General features: G+C 31.0%; 1 protein-coding gene and 1 long non-coding RNA gene across 5 annotated transcripts in view; both read right to left on the minus strand.

The window, feature by feature from the left end:
- The window catches only part of LOC148235245 (protein Skeletor, isoforms B/C), a 51,378-nt gene extending 29,468 nt beyond the window's left edge, over window positions 1–21,910 (minus strand). For all 4 annotated transcript variants that reach the window (XM_088186737.1, XM_088186736.1, XM_088186735.1 and 1 more), the window contains exon 1: window positions 21,714–21,910. In XM_088186737.1, coding sequence (XP_088042863.1) covers window positions 21,714–21,771 — 58 coding nt within the window. In that variant the 5' untranslated portion in view covers window positions 21,772–21,910. The remainder of the gene's footprint in view (window positions 1–21,713) is intronic.
- A 159-nt stretch (window positions 21,911–22,069) lies between these two features.
- On the minus strand, window positions 22,070–22,732 carry LOC148235247 (uncharacterized). The gene is made up of 2 exons (XR_015809713.1): window positions 22,686–22,732; window positions 22,070–22,258 (listed from the first exon to the last, which is right to left on the minus strand). It is a non-coding gene; the product is annotated as an uncharacterized LOC148235247 (long non-coding RNA).
- Between the last annotated feature and the right edge of the window lie 373 nt (window positions 22,733–23,105).

Genomic DNA, 23,105 nt, shown 5'->3' on the forward strand with positions numbered 1-23,105 from the left:
CTTTATTAATATTGTCAATTTTTCTTACAACTATATATTGTGAAAGATCATGTGTAATGCACTTTATAAACATCTTAAATTCTAGCTATTAAAATGCCTGGAGACTTTAAGACCTTTCTGATATAGAATGCAATTTTTTGCATATTTAAAGATCCACATCATTAACAAGGACAATGCGGAATATTTTAAAGGGCAAAATTTAGGGATGTCGTAGATGTCTTTTGGTTGTTAAATAACATTAAAAACTAACTGGAGATCAACGAGTATGCAAGTTTTTCAGACATCACGTCTAATCAGATATGCCATGAAAGTATAAAGTTTCAAAAGCTAAAATTAATAGCCAACTGAAAATGCAGTAGATGTTCAGAAGTGTTATTAATGTAATAATTACCATATGAAACTGAAAAATTGCATAATCGTGATACAAGAAACACGTTCCGACTCATCAGATGAAATGAAAAGAATATATATGTATTATAAGATATTTCCTAAAACAAAATGATTCTATAGAAATATGTTCCGGCTTTGAATTTGAAAGACATATGTATGTACATATATGATATTGTAAGTATGATGCGGTTTAAGTCCATCTCAATTTAAATTTATGTATGACTACATTGTATAATAAAAATAAATATGCAATATGATGTATTCTAATTTGATTGACGCCCCCCGTGAACAGAGCGAATTTCACGCAGCTTGCCCGCGGGCGGGGGCGTCCAGATTTATTAGACGCCAACGAGACACCCCCTCATTTTTGGAAAATTGCGCCCCATCCCCCTCCCGGGTATGACGACGTAAAATAATGTGTATGTGTAACGGCATCCGTTTCACTCGACCCCCATTACAATCATTGCGAAATAATTACCAGGGTTGACACCCGCCAAGGGTGTGAGAAAGAGACTTAACGGGGGGCGAATAAGGAGCCTGCGAGACCAGATATGAGACGCGGTACGTTTAAATTGGCCTGCGAGTGAAGTTAACGAGACTATTTGTCAACTGTATGCGCGCGTTGGTACTTGCCAAGACGAGTGTGTGTTTGTGTGTGTTTGTTAATTAACATAGCAAAGTTTTCACACAGCCATTAGAGACGTGTGAAAACCTTCGGTGTTTGTTTATATGGAAATTTCATCGTTTTGGACGAGTTTGAAAGAGGTGTTTGTATCTCTTTGTGTTAAACTGCATCTTGAAAATGCGAAAAGTAAATAACATGTAGTGTTATACAAAGATGACCTATATGCGTTATTATTTTGTAAAATATAAAAATAGTCACTTTTCTTATTTATTATTACATTACGAATAATATCTTATAAATAGCTACGATATTTATACAATATTTATAAATGCGCGATCTTTTAATGACATTTTCCAACTAAATGGCAAATAACTTATTACAACTTATTAGCTCAAGAAGAGGTCAATTGTTTTTTAAAATTATTTTTTCTTAAATCACTTACAAGAATAAATATAGAGCTATGATATTAGAGAAATACGTTAATCAACTAAATCCAGAATTTTAGAAAACTATTTTTAGAAAATTTGTCTGTATTTCTACCAATTTGACCTAATATTTTATGAGTTAAAACGGAGTAAACACAATCAATTACTGAGTGAGACACCAGACTGAAACCAGTCTGTAAATTAGTGACATATATTTTATTAATTAATACTAACTAATTATGATCTCAAAAACACGATAGAAATTTTAAATCTCTCAAAGGTCTTTAATGCATTAATAACCGAATAATTCTAAGCTTTTAAAAATGATGTCGTTCTAATGATCTTGGTTTTTTAACAACGTTATGCTACAACATTGAATATTTAAAATAAAAAGCAGGGGATATATAAAAGAGATATTGCCTTTCACTTCGTGGAAAATCCCATTAAAGATCCTTGTTCTCGGAAACGTCGAACCAAATAAAATATCGCTAGCTTAAAATGAAAATTAAATTTGATTAAAATTCCATTAAGTAAAAACAATACAACGAATCAATTGATTAAACGCGTTTTTTGTCATAGAATTTGCCTTTATATATTTACCAAGCTTCTAATTTTAGAATTTGTAATAAAAATAAAATAATATTTTTTTAATACTAAAGTGACTTTTTGCTACACTCTGTGTTTCGCGACATGTTCTTAAATTCAAAAATCAATTTTTAAGCGATATATGGATGAAATATCATATTCTAGAATCAATATAAAACAATTAAAAGTGAATTTTAAAACAATACGAAAAAATCATTTTTAAATTATTGTAATATTATTTGTATAAATAACTGTAAGTTATCTCACTGCGACTAATGCCTGCACTGCACTCTCTGTAAGTTGGCTAAGGTTTGCCAAGGACGGAGAATATAGTGGGTTACTTCGGTCGAGTTCGGTTCTGTCCGCTCTAAAATCTCTCGGAAGTTGTCCGAGGTTACCGAGAATGGGAGGTAAAGTAATTTAGTTGACATGGCCAGCTTCGAGCGCTTCCGAACATTGTCGGCAGACGGACCAAAATCAAAGGAACCGAAGTCGGAGCTGCTCTTTCGAACGCGAGCGGTGAGATACTTCCCCTTTCGCTCTCTTGCGTGTTAAGTTACGACAGTGAGAGAAATAATGATGTGGTGTTTCGCAAACTGAGATAGAACGAGTAACTTGGTTCAATTTCAGTATGCGCGTAGGCGTCTTGTGGTCAACACGCATGTAACGTGGTCAAGTTATAATACCGCATGCTTATTGGGGACTTCAACAGAATCTTACTGACATCTTTGAATATTTTAGGGACCAAAAGGGATTAATTATGTTTTTGATAGTATATTCTTCTAACAGATATCGTTATTATATGTTTTTTCATATAAAATTAAATAATTAAAAAATAATTAGTGGTACTTGATTTTGTTAAAAAAAATCGTTTCGAATATCCTTACGTATTTTTCTAGATCGGTTTATATAAATGTCACACCATAACAAATTCTTATTTAGAATCGATGGCGACAAATTCTAGGATAGTCTCACACGTGGTGTTTGTATTTTAAAGTATAATTTGTATGCCTTATGGCATTTTTCAAAAGCCGACCAAGATTTTGCGTAAATTGAATATTTACGACCGAAAAGTTTTCACTGATATTGTATTGGTGAGTAGGTATTATCAGTAGCGTAATTATAATAATACGACAATTTAAAAATTGCGATTATTTGGCACATTTTTCGATCGCGCGAAAATATGCCGGCTGCACGTGACAGAAGCCACCGTCCGGACGGCATATGAAATTTGCGACAGTGTGGTCACTTACTCGAAGTCATAGCTCTCGACCGACTTCAGTTGCAACTTCGGTTCAGACAACTTCCAGAGAGTGTAGTGCAGGCATAACAAAAACATACGTCCTAAGAAAGAGGCCAAATTTTAAATCTATGAAATATTTATTTATTTTAAATGTTGCATTACAACATACAAGCGTTATTTCAATGCGTTACAACCATGTAAACACAATCAACAACTACAAAATAATTGGACACCAGACTGATATACGAATGATGATTTGTCATATTAAAAACTTTTGTATAATTCTAATAACATAACAACATCATTATCATTAACAAACGCAGTATAAATTAACAATCACATAAATACTACGTGATATAAGATTACGTTAATCGATCATAAACGTTAAGCAGTTTGTACAAAAATCCAAAATCTGACATACAAGCCGCTGAAAATGATATATGAGGATCGAATCTCATTATTTTGCATTCAATATCCATTATTCGGCTGCCAAGTCGAGTTTTGTGTTTGAAGATCGAGTCTACTACGAGCAAAGTTTGAGTGGGTGGTGAGGGGGCGGAAAGTACGTAGACGCTATGGCGGAAGAGAGGGAGAGGAGCGGGAGACGCTCCAAGATTTCAGATGCAAAATGAAATCCAAAAAGGGCTCCGTTAAGATTTTTCATACTGTTGTTTGTGACATGAATGGACAGACCGCTCACTGGAAAGCCCTCGAACGATTGACATCTGAAATGTGACGTCCCTTCTCCCCTTCTCTTTCTCTCTCTCTCTCACTTTGCAGAAAATGTTCAATATCGCGGCCATTGACGTTTTCAGTGTAGCCGTTATTGTATAAAAGATAATCAAAATCGATTCCTCTTTCCCCTACTACTTTATTTATTTTCATGGCCCTTTTCGACGTCGAACAATGAATGAGGTAAGAGGTTCAATTGTGTAATGTCATTGACGTTTTACGTTAAAAGGATTGTCGATTATATTAATATTTATGAAAAGAAGTGTAACAGGTGGTAGTCAATAGTAATATTTAACGTAGTAGTTATCCGATTTATTTTACAAGAGAGAATCGATACTGGATTTGAGAAATTTTAAGGTAGTGCTTTATCGGAATTAATTACTATTATCAATGAATATATTTTGAAACAAATATTTTCGTAAAGATTAGATAATCCAATTTATGAATAAAAATACACGCTGACTTAAATTATTTGTATATAATTTCCAGTTAAAATTCACATTTTGCTTTGACAAAATACTATATAAAAGTATTTTGCTTGTTAAAAACATTGTGAATATTTATATTATGCATCTTAGGTTCGTTATTTTGACGGATACTATATTTGTGCAATATTCCGTATTTTAACCAGGCGCGTACAGTGACATACTTTCCTTTTCGCTCGCTCGCGTGTTAAGTGACGAGAGTGAGTGAGAGATAAGGACGTGCGGACGTGCGGACGTGCTCATTCCCTATCGTGATTCACTATATGAATTCATTATATAACTACTTATCACAAAAAGAACATAAAATATTATTTTACCATTTCTAATTATTACATAAAAAAAATTAACGACACGGTTAAAATCTGGATATCCGAGTTATTTAATATTGGTGGCAAAAATCTAGTCTATTTTACGTAATATTTAAGATAATATTCAAAGGGTCATAACTGTCAACTTTTTGACCTTGTACAGTCAGTCAATCGTTTCACAAATTTTCTGACGTTAAAGGTTGCCCATGGCGGTTGTATGATGGATGCCTCGCATTAGTTTCCTCCACAATGGAAGTCCCCCAGTCTCAGACACATGTCTACACGCTCCCGCGGGATTCCCGACCATCCATTGTGGTTTCCTACACGCGTTTTTCAAATTTCTACCAGTGCTTTCATACACACGTCGTCTGTAGTACTATACGTGGATTAAAACAATGAGTTTAATCAGGAACAACCATGAGATATGATATCTTAATATTTTTTCACATACTAATAACAAGCGGAACTGCTAAGTAAGTGACATATATGCCATTTCATTTTTTCCATTTAAAACTAGTTCAATAGATCAGATAAAATAGGTATTACTTTATCAATCAAAGCTTAAAATCTATTTACATCAGTAAGATTGGAATCAGCAATTATACTACAATCATACTTGGACTAGAACAATACTGCATGACAATAAACGAGTCAAATGGACATCGTGGACACCCATTAATCGCATGTGCCCGTAGATAATATTTTTTTATTATTTAAGCCAAATACAAGGGTAAGTTTGTTAATAAAAACTAATATCGTAACAATTAAGCTGACTGTTTATATGACGTACAATGGTTTAAAAATGCAATGATTCAGTGTGCGCTTATAGTCCCACATACATATCCGTTTAGGTGTATATAGCATTTGGCGGTGACTTCACCGTTGGAGCTCTTTTTAATGGTTATTGCGACCAATGAGCCTTACCAATGCACCTTCTTTTAAAATGATGTGCGGAATTAAATCATTTCAATAAAATAATAAGTTATTATATGAAATAATATATTTGCTATTAAAACATTGTTCTTGCGATTAAATTGGAATTCATAGAATGTGACATGGTTGTGAATAGATCGCGATTCAATGGAAAAAATAATTAAAAATATTTTAAATACCAATCAGAACAAGTTTCATGTCTATTTGATCACAACTATGGCAATTATGGTTTCATGAAAGATTACATTATATTTTTGTGGGAAAATATCCAAGTTTAATTACAGCTTAGTAATACTAAAAGTATATAGATCACATTTAGCCATAAAACATATTATATAAAAACAATTTATTGCGATTTCAATATAAAAAACTATTATTTTTACTTCAAAAATTCACAAAAATAATAATTTATTGCTCTATACAGTCAGTTCTTGAGTTACGACGGGGTTCCGTTCCACCACCTTGGTCGTAAGTCGAAAATCATACAAAAAATAATTAAAAACAATGCATACATGCGAAATACAAAAACCACTTTTATTGCTGACTTCAAGTTCTTAACTAAATACTTTTTAGCAAATATCTACATAAATAATTTATTTATAAGAATTGATCTAGAGTATTTTTATCATCTGTGCTACTGATATCCATTGTTAATTCTTGAGATTTTTCAGCGAGTGCAGTGATAGTGCTTGTTTTTCTTAAAAAAACGTCCAGGTTTGTTTGTACAGTTTGTTGTTTCTTTTCTCTATAAATTTCATAATAACACGCAAGTGCTTGCTGAATAAGGCCGTGTACCCTCGAAGATCTATCGATGTCTTTGTCCATATTTTCAAATTTTTTAATAGCATCATTGATTTGGCTAAAAGCTTCAGCCATCTCTTTTAACACAAATTTTTTTGGTGGTTCTTCGAGTTCATCTAATTCTTTTAGCTCCATTACATTTTTTTCTGCAACTCGTTGTTCCTCAATCTCAATCAAATCTTGGTTTGTGAGTTCCTCAACGTCGTTTTCCAAAAGATGAATTACATCTTCATTATCAACTTCCAGATTAAGTTGTTGAGCACATTTTACAATAATATTTGCTATCTCATCTATTTCCCCTTCTTTATTAAAATACATATTGACATTATATCTTTTTAAGAGTTTGTTCCATATGCTGTTCATACAATTCGTCGTTACTTTGGACCGTCCTTTTGAGATATTGTTTATTGCATGAAAGATGTTGTAATTTTTCCAAAATTCTCTCAATGTCTGATGTTTGTCTGTTCCTGCAATTGCTTGGGCAAAAGTGATTCTTAAATAATGGGCTTTGAAGTTAGCAATACCCCCTTGATCCATCGGCTGTAGAATGCTGGTGGTGTTTGGAGGTAAATAAACCACTTTTATATTTGGATGTGATTCCCCTGGTGTGGAGGATGGCCTGGAGCATTGTCAAGAATCAATAAAATTTTAAAGGCTATGTCGTTTTCATCACAGTTCTTCTTTACTTCTGGAATGAAACAGTTATCAAACCATTCTTGAAATTATGTATATGACATAAAAAAAAAATTTCAACTTTTTTTTTCGTCGTAACTCCGAGTGGTCGTAAGTTGAGGTGGTCGTAACTCGAGAACTGCCTGTACTTAATTTAAATATATGTGTTTAAAAATATATTTTTTTTATAAAAATTCCATTAAAAGCTATGTTTCTAAGATTTTGAAAGAGATAAAAAAACAATATTTTTCCACTTAGAAAGTCCACAGCTGTATAATATTACAACAAAAATTTGAGTATTTCCTGCAATTTATCAATTACAAAATGTTATTTTTTCGATTTTTTTATTATCAGTTATTAGTTGTTATTACTATGGCTTTTATATATAGCGTAAGGGTTAGAACAAAAAAGAGCATAATGTGAATGTAAATACTGGAAAAAATTACCACCTGTTAAAACATACAAAGAAAATTTTTTTACAAAAGAGTTTTTTGCACTAATATTTCCAAAATACTTCACTTCAAATATGAGCGATTACTTCACGAATATATTCGAATAAATAATATTTTAAAAGCGACAAATATTTAAAAAGACATATATATGAATAACGAATATTTAAAAAGCAAGCGAATATATTCGGAATTCGAATATTCGGTTATTTATTATTATTTATCTTAAAAGTCATTAATGAAAAAATAATGAAATCGTCTTTGATTTTTACTAATAGTTTGCCACGACCACATGTTGTATATTAAATATAGACCCCTGCGACTTTTTGATGTTCACACAAATGACATTGAAAGAACGACATTTTATAACCATAAATGATATGAATGCAAAATCGACGAGTGAACTGAAAACTATACTAAATAAAGCCGAGAAACGCAAGCTAGTATTATATTGTATTATAAATATAATAGGGACTACTTTGAATACGATAATATTATTATTTAAGGATAAATAAATACTAACTTAAAGGCGATGTTTTGTTATTATTATTATCATCACTAATATTGGTGCAGATATGAAGGAGTTTATTTTATGAAAGCATTATAGGATGCAAACGCCATAGCGTAAACCAGAACACTTAAGATGAATTGTGGGAGAACAATTTGAACTGTCAGACTTTGAAAAGAGCGCATTGTTAGCTTCCTTTGATTACCACTCTACTGACTCGGAACAACGGACTCTTGGGGAACGCGAAAACTCTCTCAAAACACAATTGTTAGGATTCTTATTTAACATTACATGTTTGTATACATCACGTTTTTGTATGCATAAACACTCATCGTACGCATGTATCCGAGATGATATGAAAGTAGTCGTTAATGACAATAGACAGTGCAGTCGTTAAAAAGAAAATAATAATTGTGCATGTTGTTTTTGAGTGTATTTGCAGGGATTTCGGGATTTTCTCAGTGATCGCACATCGTGCTGAATCCGCTGGCTTAGCGAGTATCACGACGTGAATAAACGGGATTTTCGGAATACACCTCTCCCCATTTCACCATCTCCGTTGGGGCGTAACAACTCGAATAACCGAGCAGAATGGGGGAGCGACGGGATCATTTTATGGAGGCCTATGATTACTGATGCGGTGAACATGTATACTATATTTTATATGCATATGTACCTATTTGGCTATAGATACCATGACTAGATTTTTTTATACATAATAACGTAACTACTCTTCTCAGCAGTATTTATATTGCTCAAATTTTACAGCTTAAAACAACAAAAACAATATAGGCAAACAGGTAGATGTCATGTGTACAAATATTGAAAAAGCTTTTGACAATGTTTGCCATGTCTTAATTCTTAAAAAAATAAATAAGTTTGGGTTATAAAATTGATATTTTTTTTAACCATATGATCAATATTGAAACACAAATTATTGTCACTTCCGACCCGGATAGAACCGGAACCGGACACCAGCACTTTTTTAAGGAAGCAAATACCCTGTTCTTTTTAACGATTGCCCGGTTATTTTAATTTTAATATAATATTTGATTTCTCCATATGAAATAAATATCTCACAATTTTCAAGATGCAAAACTCTCCGGTTAGCATCATAAGATTCCCTATCGAGCTCGACGGTTTACCGTTACATTCTAATTAGAATCCACTACTATTTGCCTCTCAGCCATACACCGTGGGGGTGTTACTCTGCACTTCTAAAGAAATATTTACCATTTTATTTTTATTATATAATAATGCTCTTTTCTTATAATAAATATAAATATTTTATTGGTTTTGGAAACAAAAGTAGTAAGAATACATTTAATAATGACTATAATAATTATATTTATTTAAAATATCGTTGAAATTCCGCACAAAATTAAAAAAAATCAGATACATAAGTAGTAAAATTATAGAATGAAGTTAGTGGTATTGTAGGTTAATCAAATTTATTCATTTAGCAATCCAGAACTGACGCCGATCCCCTAGAAATAAAAATGGGAGTGGTGTCGCATGCAACGAAGAAAGAGATAAAGCATGCTCTTTCGTGTAACGGTATTTCGTCCAGATGACATGAGAATCTTATGAAGCCTCCGGTTATTCTTATATTTCGCCAAACTCATTTAGAAATTAAGTGGAAAGTAAGAGCGGTGTATCAAAAAGGGACAGGAAATCCCTATGTAACAGTCCGAAAGTTTTATAGCAAATTTCATTCGGCATCCTTAAATATTTGCCGTTTAACAAAAAAATGAAAATGTAAGTATTTGCAAAAATAAACACGGCATACTCGGGGGACGGTTGTACACAAAAAACGACATTTAGGTATATTTTTTTTATTTACCTTCAGTTATTTATTATCATCAGTTTCCTTGCCGATCCTTACCGATAATACTACATACTTCTGATATAAGAGTCAAAGTATATTCAAACCGAATTTTGGTGCAAAAACAATTATCACTTCTCAGAAGTCAAAAATCGACGTCAAAAGCAATAAAATCGTGTCGTTCGTGAATCGAGCGTTCCCACTGCGACGGCGACGGTTTACTAAATAACATCGAATGGTTTACTAAATAAAAATATATTTGTTGTGTCTTCTCTAAATTTTAGGTGTGAAATATTTTTTCAGCTTACAGTAAGAGTATAGATAATAAAAATTAACTTTTTGTTTTCTATCATCGGTAAAAATATAATTTTAGTGTCACAAAGCTATTTACTTAATATATTATATTATTTAAATTAACTTAAATCTGAGTTTTTTGCTTTTACTTATTATTCTGATTTTTAATGAAACTGTTTTAGCGCATGAGTGACCAATCGACCGCGAAGCTGTTTGTAATCGCCCGCGTTTTACTATGCTTGTATTTTGCGTTAAAACGTTTGTTTAAACAAAATAATATTTTAAATCGAAAACAAATATAATGAAAACACTTAGGATTTAGTAATATAAATTATATAAAAAATAGGATTTATTAATCATATTTACATAATATATAGTAGAACGCTATTAATATTTTGGACAATCAAGTCGCCTGAAGGGAGTAAAAGTCTGACCTATTAAGTCTGAGTTTTATCGTATTGTTTATGAAATGTGAGACATACTATATTTAGCTTTATTATTTCATTGCTTTGCCACAAAAAAATAATAACCTGTTTATATGTAACATTATAAGCTATTTTTAAAACTGTTCAAAACATGTGCATGTTTTTTTACCATAACTTTACTGTTGGGATTCGAATATCAGTAGATATGATTTTTATGCTATGTTTACAATATGACATATAGTATTTAACAGTTTAGCTTAATACCTTGTGATAGAAATAACATTGCAAGTTAAAAATAGTTTCGTTTAATACATTTTATGACGTGAGAACTAGGGATTCTGTGTCGAGACAACCCGGGAATTTATTCCCGAGAATTCAAAGATTTTTTGCTGTCTCGAGTCCCGGGAATTTAAAAATGAATAACCCGGGACTCGGGACTTGCAATCGAAGTACAATTTTACAAAAATATGTAAAGAGCGAATTTGATGTCGAGCTTAATTTATGTCTCGATATGAAGACAAGGTGAAATTCCTTATTATCCATGATCTCGAGATTTTGAAAGTTACGAAATTGCATTAGAAAATCATTAATTGATCTGTGCATCGGCAAAATTTGGGATGAATCGAACATTCACGTATTGGAAAATATTTGTGAAGTACTCACTCCTATAAAAGTGGCAGTTGAAGCTCTAAGTCGTCGAGATGCCACTTTATTAACTTCTGAAATTATTGTTAATTTCCTTTTAAAAAAAATATTTGAAAACAACACAACTCTGTCGCACGAACCACCAAAATATTTCAACGACTAGAAATAAAAAATTCTACTTTAAAAAGGAGTTTCAGATATTAGATTCAACTATCAAGCGAACTCCGAATCTAGAGCTTTTATTCAAATCATTGCTTACAATTAAGCCAACATCTACAGAAAGCGAGAGAGTTTTTTCTACATCTGGAATATTTGCCACAAAAACCAGGAACAGGCTATGTGATTCATCATTAAACGCCTTGGTGTTTTTAAAAACATATTTTTCCTTACAAAAGTAAATGTTTTAACTTAATATTGATATAAATATTTCGATTAAAAAAATTGTAATAAATTAAATTTAAATAAATATCGAATAAAGTGTTTTTAAATTGTTTCAATAAATTTTCACCTATCGTACCTATAACACAAATAATATAATAAGTTAATAATTATAAATTAATTAAAGTTAATAATAATAAGTTAATTTTTTAACATAATTTTTTTCATGATCATACGAAAAATAATCAAAGTCTCGAGTCCCGGGAATTCCCGGGACTTTAAAAATTTGGGTCTCGAGTCCCGGGAATCGAAAAAACCCGACACTTCAGAATCCCTAGTGAGAACTCACCGCACGAGAGTTATTGTTGCCAATTTACATGTGGGGTACTAAAATTATTCATAAAATCACACACACATGCCCAAGAATGATTAAAAATGTACTTGATGATACAATATATTTAATCCTGAAACATCTTAGAATGAATCAATAAAGTTTGTCAAAAAAAATCTTTTAACAATGATATCTAAAGCACAACTTATATTTGAAAATGAATGATACCGTTAAAAAAATGTTGTTATCATGCTCCAAGAAACGATGTGTGTGAAACATCATTAAATTCAGCATTGAATTAAGTATAATCTATCGCGTCATTACGATTTGAACCGACAGAAGCTTTCATGGGTTTCTTTATCGTCAGTCATTGCGACCAATGAACCTTTCCGACGCTGCAACACTGTCATTTGTTATTTGTTTAAATTGAATTTAATTTTCTAGCAACACCGTATTATTTATTTCAATAATATATTTACAGCACACATATATCGTTTTTTACCCACCCTCCACAGATATTCGCGTGTAGGGGAATTTGAACTCATAATCGTTATCAAACAAAAACATCCCGTGTAAGGTTTATTTGAGCTCTAACGATAGTATGAAATATATAGACGGCTGAGGACGTTTTCCCCACCCCAGCAACATATCTTTTTGCTAAGCGTATCCTTTCCAATTTCCTCCCTTTTCCTTTCACCGACCTTATCGTAGGGTGCCGGAACGGTTAACTTCGTGTTATCTACGCTTTTCTCCTTACACTGATTTTCTCTTTTCTTCATTATCGCGCTAATCCTTTTATTTATTTGATTGATAAATTCATATCTTATACATTTAGCTAGGGTGAAGAATGAGCTGAATAACACAAAAATGTGTAAAGATCGTTTTAAGATATTTTCGATATATCTTTCATTTATTAAATACCTAATATATAGAAGCAAAGTCCGACGATCATACAGATTACAATATTGGCACATAACCATTTATTATAGAACTACGACTAAGCTGTTAAATTACGGTATTTTTATACATTAAATTTGAAGACTGACTGTTCATAACCTCACTTCACCATACATAATTTTGTATCAAGTGTATCTGAGTTTATCATACAATGTTTCAATTATCACATATGACTTTTTGGCATTGTCTTTAGCGTTAAACCAAAGTATCCGCAGAGCGATTTCTCCGAAAGCATTGACCGTTTATTTTGCACCCCCCCAAGCATTGCAAACCCACCCCTTTTTCCACGGTTTAGTGATCGTTTTGAATGTGCCCGATTCGGTTTATCGCTTGTAATGGCAGAATTCACTCCGGTCTTAATGCACATCACTGCTTTGTTGCGCAACGCAGAGTGCAATAACTGCACGCATGAACGCCTTGTCACCGAGACACTCGCTTATTTTAGTTAATTGGAAAAATGCACTCTTCCTGGTCGATAAATTGCATGTGCTCTTATGTGCACCTTGCGGTGACATGTACTTCCATTATTATGTGAAACCACGTTAGAAAGTTGCTGATTAGTTATCTTGACGAACGCGTAAACTGGGTTGCTATGTTATATAACATACATATTTCATGATTGAATTAAGGTCTAATTTTTAATGGATGTATGCTTTAGAAAAGCCAGCTTATTTGTGAGAAAAATGTTTTGATATTTTTGTATTAATAGTAATTAAAAATATTTTTTTTACATTAAACCTAGCACGATAGATCAGTGATGATAGAATTTTTTATTAATTATAATTGTTTCTTTGCTAGATCAAAATAAGCTAAAACTAAGTCAAATTTAATTCGATTTTAATGATTATTTATGATGAACTGAACTATTGAATTTATATAAATCTAAGCTTTACGTTCTTATAATTGAATATTTTTAAAGAAAATAATATAATTTGCCAGCTTAATGAATTATATTAAAACCATCGTAAACAAACCCCAAAGCGTTACACTGTAAAAAAAAATCTCAGTATAGCGAAGCTCATGGGACCGAAGAAAAAATTTCTTTATACTGAAAATTCGTTATATTGAATGAGGAGGAAAATGATATATTTTTATTTTATTTTTAATTACCATATTACTACAGCATCGAAATAACCTCTTACAAGCTTAACAAATCGTTTTTTAATAAGAAGATTTTTTTATCAAAAACAGATAAGAACTTAATATAAAATTCAGAAAACTGTATTGGCTAATTGAAAGAAAGTCATCGCTTCCAATAAATTACAAGTATATAATGCACAGGTCCTGAAACCCGTATGGACCTACGGGATGAGCTTTGGGGCTGTACCAAACCGTAAAATCAAAGATTATACAAAGATTCCAGAATAATGTACTTGGGTGTGCTGTTAACGCATTATGGTACATATAAAACGCTTATCTTAGGATGAAGATAATAACAAAAGTCATCTAGCAATTATCTTTATCACATTAACAAAGGCTAAAGGATCATGTCAATGCTGGGGCCGTTCATCTCCTCAACGTGGAAGATCTAATCAAGAGACTCAAAAGAAGCAAATCACACGAATTGATACAATGGATATTATAATGAGGCAAATGACAAGGAAAACGTCATGTAATGCACATGTACCTGAGCAATTTACTTTAAAATATTTCTTATTAGCTATATAAGCTAGATTATTATATAATAATTTTATATTTATACTAGATAACATATAATAGTCTTATTTTATAAAATCATAAAGGTTCATACATTTTTTTAATGTTTTATTTTTCAATGATTACAATACTAGTGAAACTAATCTATATAAGTAAGCTATTATGTGTATCTCGTGACATCATCATAAGAAGATGTAATTATTCTATATATATATATAAATATAATGTTAAAGTAAAATAACAAGGGAAGCTTTTGTTTGCCTCTACATGTATATTATATGTACATAATATGTAAATGTATACTTTATCTCGTACAAGAATAAATTGAATCGAAAGTACACGAATTTAAAGACCCGCCGTGTATCACTGCAAAGGGACGAAACAAAAAGGGAAAGGGATTGTATCTCATTAATATAAATGAGACTTCCCGGTTATTGGGAGAATTTATCGAGACTTTTTAATTTACCTAACTCATAAATTGCTTTTTATCGCAATATCGATAAAATTAATTAACATTTTTTACTGTCGCATTTCATTATTGTTTTGTACCGGTTTGTATTATATATTAAATATCCTGTCCCCCGGAGCTATCTCCTTTCAACTAGGGTACATCCTCATCTCGATAGAGTAAATTTGATGAAGTCTTTGCCCACGTGGCATTGTTTGGCTCCGACTCCCCTAACATTATATAGAGCTCAGACTCGGAGGGGTGTCGGCGCTATTTTTTATAAAAAGAGTGCCAAAATACCGGTCGACGCACAGTGCAGCCAAACGAACAAAATTGTTTTAAAAAAAATTGTTCAGAATATGAAAACTATCCTAAAGCTGTATAACGTACCTAAACAGCTTTTGTATTTTTTTTTTTTTTTTGTAAAATTGAATACATGAAAAATCCCAAAACAAGTAGACGCTAACTACCAGATTAAGTTTATGTACTCTTTTAAATATGTATGGAAACCAAATTTGGCATATACAGCAAGATAATTGTATTTGAAAGAACTACAACTGTGCCATATATTGACTCGTATTTTCTATTCTTAATGTATGTGGTTTTAATCATCTATAATCGGGTGCTATTATTTTTTACATAACGACGAGACTGCCTAAATAGTGTAATTTTATTTGTATACGTCAAACCTTAGATGCCTCATCATTCTTGATCAATACCGAGCAAATGTTAATGGCTCGATAATCTAGAAGCACGACCCCTCCTGCCGATATGCGCATAACCAATGTTTGGTCGCCTCAAGTGACGTGTTTATTCAGCGTCTCTGTTAGACAGTAATGAGACAGGAGAATCGTGATGGGGCTCCCACACCAATCGGGGGGTTGCTAATGTTTGAACAAGCTTCTAATAAAAAAATGATTCTCTCTTAATACTAACCTCACATCGTTTGAATCGTACCTTGGAAATATAATTTTGTACCGGTGGCAAAAACAAAGAGTGGAAAAAGAGGGACGATGTGGAATCCGCACAAAAGTTTCCCCTCAAAAACGTGGAGACCCGTTACAGAATTTAATATTCGTTAATGAACATTTCACTGTCTTGCGATTGATTGAGCGTGACAAGGGAATCCGCATATGTACTTCATATCGAGGGTTCCAAAACTTTTCATGGTGAAAACAAGGCAACATCAAACGAGAGGAGCGTTCGCCCTTTTTATACCAGGGTTAAACAAAACGCAGACCACAATGATATTTTAACTCGTAGAATTAAGATATTAACTCTATACTTAATTTGTATAAGTGTGCTAAAATATATTATAGTAAATCATAAACATGCAATTTAAAGCTATTTTTGCGTAATTAATGCAAGCAAAGATGTTTTTTTTTAATTTTAAGAATTCAATATTTGTTTTTTTTAACGTAGCTACGATTTTTTTAATAGCTGATATTTTGAAACAAGTTAACGGATCGGGCCAACATTTGCTTAAAAAGCTTCATGTGATATGATAAAAATTGTGGCATATATTGAAATTAGATGGCTGTCGCATGAAAAAGTGTCTGATTGTTTTACTTAAGAGAATAAAATACCATATTATTGTATGAGAAAAATTAGAATATTAGATCTTGGTTATAAATACAATGAACGCGTTCCTAATGTTTAACATTGTTTTATGAAAAACCATAAGGTCTCTCTTAATTATTTAACAGCCAAATAAAAGCTTAACATAATAAAGTTTCATTAAATAATTCTTGGTGTAACGTAAAAGAATTTATAAAGAAAAGCAATTCGTTGTTTTCTACCCTTTTGTGCCACTTATTTGTGTAAAAGCGAATTTTCACTTTATGGAACTAAAAATGCCTATAGAATACAATTTTTTTCTCTACAATCAGATTTTGAATGAATAATAAAATAAAAATAGGCGCTTATTTTTTATTTATTTCAGTTATAAATATGAAACTGATTGTATTGTAATTAAATAATTTTCAATTGGTTGATCATTCATCAATGTATTTTATGTATACATACGTTATACACATGTATTTTAAATGCTTCTTTCATGCGACATAAAATTTACCATAAGAGAAGAAATCACCTCTTCTACAATACCACATAAAATCATTTTCTAGACATTTAGATGAGCTTTTCTCGTACTTTTTAATCATCCTAATAACCTCCACTCATTTAAATTATTTTATAAGTGTGTACCACACATAATTATTTACATATTCTGTATGATATTTTCCAGTCAAAGAGTTCAACTAATATAACCGCTGACTAAACACTAAATTTACAGTTTAACAGTTTTAATATGGATTAATTTGTGCTGTGGTAATTTACATATATTCTAGGAAGAACTACTTTTTAGTCATCAATTAAATTGATACTCAAGTAAAATTGTACTGCTGACTAACCCAAATGGTGGCCACTTTGGAAATGCATCATAACTCTGCGGGCCACATATAAAATTATATTATATACACTATAGGCATTTTTTTGGAATGAAAAATTGTCTATACTGTATTAGCCATTATAAAATAAATATATATTGTAAAAGTGTGATGAATCTCGCGGGCCGGAAAAATGTTCATGACGGGCTGCGGGTTGGCTACCCCTGCTCTATTGAATTGATGAATTTCATTAACATTCGTTTTAGATACTTTGACAATTATTCAAATTACGATAAAGTATTTCAATCGAAGCCAAAATAATATATCTATAAAATAAATTTGTCATAAAACTTAAAGAACTGATTTATAGATTTTAGCATAACAGTTTGTAAATGAATAATAATAAAACAGAATTAGTTATATTTCATAGACTTCTTCAACCAGCTTTAACGGGTTATGAATTAAGCCCAATAACATGTTGAAAGCAATTTTAAATTAATTAATTAAAAACTACCAACTAATGGAAAATTAGGCAAGGAACATTAATTTAAGCGCGCGAAAGGAGCATTAGGCAAACACATTTTCAGAGTCGACGACCCAAAATATAGACCCAGCGAAGCCTAGTCAGGCTTCCAATATTAACTTCGCATCTATTGCCATTTACTGGGCTTGTGTGTGTATGTGTGTAGTTAATGTTCCTAGTCACGCCCGACGAAAGCCCGAACGTGTATGGCGCTCACGCACGGTAATGATTGATTAGAGCCAACTTTCTCTACCGAGAATTTATATTGCCGCTAGAGGAAGAGATTGCCTCTGCCGAGAAAGGTTTAAGGCTTATTGAGAAAATTTGCCAATTCGAGACACGTATGACAAAGGTTTAAATGGAACCACCCACCTAAGCATAACTTGCTATACATACATATGTATATATTTCTCTCTAAGCCGTATATAAAAATACGTGGAATTTATATGATTTGCTTGTAGATTATTTTAAGCTCAACATTCATATGAAGCAGTCACAACATTTAGGGACCAACTCAATTTATTAATGTTTCGAAATAATCGACTACAATTTTTTAAGTGCAAACTAAACGCATAAGTTATTGAGTGGTGAGAGTATTACGTGTTGAGTTTGCTTTTTATATAGCAATGTAATGCTAATTTAATAATCATTATTGTGCATTTGACTATGTTAATTTTCTAGGTTTGAGAAATAATATTATAAAATTTAACAATGACACTTTTTAATGTTAGCCCTAAATTCTCACATATTATGAATCATTCAAGATCCAAATTTTTCAACAATACGAAAGTGCTCCAGATATACTACATAATCAATAAGTTGCTTACATTTTTGATCAATCGAGGCCGTGGGATAAAATACTGACTGATAAATGTGTTATTGCCCAGAAAAATGATACAAGGAACAACATTTTATTGTGAAAGGTTGATTTACTTTTATATAATATGTAAATATGAGACCGCATTTATTAACTAAAAAAATACAATAAAATTATAATATTTTTAATTATTAAACAGTTTTTGTAGACAGCGTTTAAATAACAGTTTTTATGATATATTTTTTTAAATCTATAATAATAAATGGAGCTGAAAAATAATCCAGGACATATATATTAAATAAAAAAATATATTTGAGATATGACAGTCTATATAGATACGAAAACTAGATGTAAGAAATTAAATTTTATCTCGACTAAATTCGTAAGTCTTAAAAGATCTCAAAGGAACAATTGGTTAAAAAAACACATTGACTAAAAAAACCTATCATATATAATACAATATTTAAACATTTTCACACAAAATCTATCTGATTCGGTTTATGTATTTTTGATATGAAATAGTTGATCGCATCAACAAGTCCTATATTAATCGCTGTACTATTTAATGATATTTCAAAGATATGATTATTTTACATATAATATATGTATATGAAATTTAAAAAGCGACAAATCACAGGGCATACATTTAAGAGCACATGATAATAAAGCGTTGAGGCATATTTTTGTACACTGACTGTGAAAATAAATAGACTTTAAACATATACATGTAAATCATATTTGAGAACATGAATGTATAGTTATTTATTTTTTATTTTTGTGAATATCAAATTAAATAAATTTATTTGATTAATAACAAATACATATATGTTATTATATTGAAGGTGAATCATAATATAAATTAAGGGATAGTTTTTCTAATACAACATTCAGTGGCGAAGCTAGTGAGCGGACCGCTCCGGGCTGCAAATGCTTGGAGGCGGCATTTTCGCGATGGAAGGACCGTTTGTGTAATATGGTTTTTAAACTAAATGCGCGAAAATTTATATCTATGAATAGTTAAGAGCTAAGTTGAATATGTAAAAACAATAAAAAACAGTTTAACAAATGTTGATTGTATGACCCGGCCGGTCATAAAATCGGTAAAAGCAGAAGCTACACTAAATGTTCCCCGTTGCTTGTTCGAGTAGAGCACGTACTAAAATAATGAAATGCCTGGTAGCCACTAACATATTTCATCAAGCTTTAAAAAATATTTTGCACATTTTTTATAAGTATATAATAAGGATATGTAGCGTAGCTGGAGGGGAGGGGGTCAAAAGAAGCCGCCTGCTCCGGAATGTTTAAGCATATTGAAGACATGCATTGAGTTACAGATTTATAGGAAGGTCGGATTTTGTATTAGATAATTAAACGGGGATAGGGCGGCAATGTTAAGGATCGCCCCGGGCGGCACAAACCCTAGCAACGCCACTGACAAGTCTTTTTATTTGATAAAAAAATACTTTTTCATTAAAAGAAAAATGAGTTAGTGTAAAAAAGAGAACTTGTTTTTTATTATATCAATAATTGTGTTTTTTGTAACTTATTTTATTAAATGATCAGTAGTTTCTATAAATGCTCAATAACTATAATTGTTGGTAAGTATTGAATAGTCAGTGATTATTTAAAATCTATATATTTTTATCATTAATGTGAATATAACGAAATTTTAGAATAAGATAACTACCGTAGTTTTAAATATATATTAACATGAAACTTATTATAAAAATATATATTGTGAATATATCGGCTAAGCTCGTTAGCTAATCTTATATAAAAATGGCGACTATTCAAAAAATAAAAATATCGTAATTCCATTAAATAAAAAATTACAGCAAAAAGTAAAAAAAAAACAATCTTTTAATAGTTTATATTATAATATGTTTAATAATAGATAATATAATAAAATACTTTTTTACACACTTTTACTTTTATATTAAATTGTAGTTATATTTTGGTCGATTATTGATATTTTAATCATGAAATTTTTGTCAAAATCAACTATAAAATACATGTTTATGAAAATCACAAACATATATCTATACATTAAAAATAAATGTAATGAAAATATTGATTTTTATTTATATTATCGTTAAGATCGGTTGATAGCCGCAATCAGATATTATTTGACCGTTTATAATCAAATTACTAATCATGTTTAATTATTTATCAATATCATATACAATTAAAATTATTGAGCATTTACTCTTAAAAATATATATATATATATATATATATATATATATATATATATATATATATATATATATATATATATATAAATATATATATATATATATATATATATATATATATATATTTATATATATATGGTTAATATTTCTAGGAGTCGGATTACTCCGCGTACTTTTTTGATTCCGCGGAGTAATCCGACTCCTAGAAATATTAACCAAATATTTCTCCGCGAAAACGCAACGCATATATATATATATATATATATATATATATATATATATATATATATATATATATATATATATATATATATATATATATTATATATATATATATATATATATATATATATATATATATATATATATATATATATATATATATATATATATATATATATATATATATATATATATAATATATATAAATTTCTAGCTGCGTAATCTGAATATAAGTTTGCATAAATAAATACTATGCTTTGTATATATACTGATATGAATACATTATATACGAATATACTAAAATCGTTTTTAAAAACAGATTATAATCAAGTATTATATACTAAATCTCTCAATTTGTCTTATAATTATAAATTATAAAATACAGTATTATTGCATGCATTAAATTATAACGATAAGAGAAAATTAAGCTATTAAAACAATCAATATGACTCACCACTTTGTACTAAGATGAAGGCAATAATTCCAAAGAGTGTTACTGCTCGACGCTTCATTTTGATGATTTGGATGATCCTCCCAAAACTCGTGTATAAATATTTTTAATCAACGATCTTTATATCTTCAGTCGCAAATTTGTATATTTATATATATTTTTATTTTATTTATATTGTATATATTTTTTATTATTGTCGTTTATTTATTGTCGTTCACACTTGCGTACGTTTATTTTTCAATTCATATTATTATTATTGTCTTATTATACTTAATTATTATCGATAAAAATATCCTTTTTAATTATATTATATTATGTTTTGTAAATAATTATAATATTTTATATTTCGTTTCGTTTCCTTTTTATGTGTACTATCGTTCCTGTTTTTTTCTCCACTTCGTATGATAACATTTAAGACACTTTTATATTGACACATAGGACTCGCTTCGTTTAAAACGATTCATTTACATATTGTTTAACAAAAAGATATTATTTATCTATATCCGGCATTTTAATGGTGTGCTTGCTGATGAATCTCATTGCTGCCACTGAAAAAAATATATTGTTATAATTAAAATCAAATAATAAAAATGATGTGTGTGAAAATCGCAACCCTATTTCGTATATAAAAGGGTAAAAGCGACACGTGACCGAATAATGGGTTTTTACATTAACCGGCACATTATAGCGAAGGTTTTGCTGTCACACTACAATATAACGTCACAAAACGATCGGCGTGCATTAGCTGATTTAAAAGCTTTTTTTGTGCTCCCCTATTTATTCCGTTACGATTGTTATTTTTTATAATTATAAAATATTTTTATTTGTGTGTCAATTTAAATGTTTAAATAAAATTCGGTTCATGGCCGTCATTTGCGCATTTGCGACTCTGCACTGTGTCAATCGGGAGGTTTTCCGCGTATCCCGCGCGATTGTAGTGCGCATGCGTAACAAGGAAAAAATGTGTGTCCTCACATGAGCGCGGGGATAGTAGGACAGGGGTACGAAGTCGTCGGGTGGCGAGCGCCGACTGAGGCCCGGGAAGCGACCGGCGGCGAGCGAGCGCGGAACGGCCCGAACCACCCGCCGCCGGTGAAAGCGAACGAAGCGATGTGAAGCCTAATTGAAACCTTCGGAACGAACCTAGACTGCGGAGTCGGCATAAAAATCTGATTCTGAATCCACCCTTTACATGTAGCTTTTTTGAGGGTCCATCAAATAAAAATCACTGGATAACAAACCAAAATCAATACATCAAGAGACTTGAGAAATAAAATCCATAGATATAACACCGGGTCGAGGTATTTATAAACAATACGCCACAAAGCTGTATTTCACAATAGTAACTGAGTACTTGGAACCAGAGAGAAACAATCATTTATCTTTGCTATTGAA

This window comes from Plectrocnemia conspersa, unplaced genomic scaffold, assembly GCF_051122295.1.
Source record: "Plectrocnemia conspersa isolate PC_06_02 unplaced genomic scaffold, ASM5112229v1 ptg000005l, whole genome shotgun sequence".
Lineage (NCBI taxonomy): Eukaryota > Metazoa > Arthropoda > Insecta > Trichoptera > Polycentropodidae > Plectrocnemia > Plectrocnemia conspersa.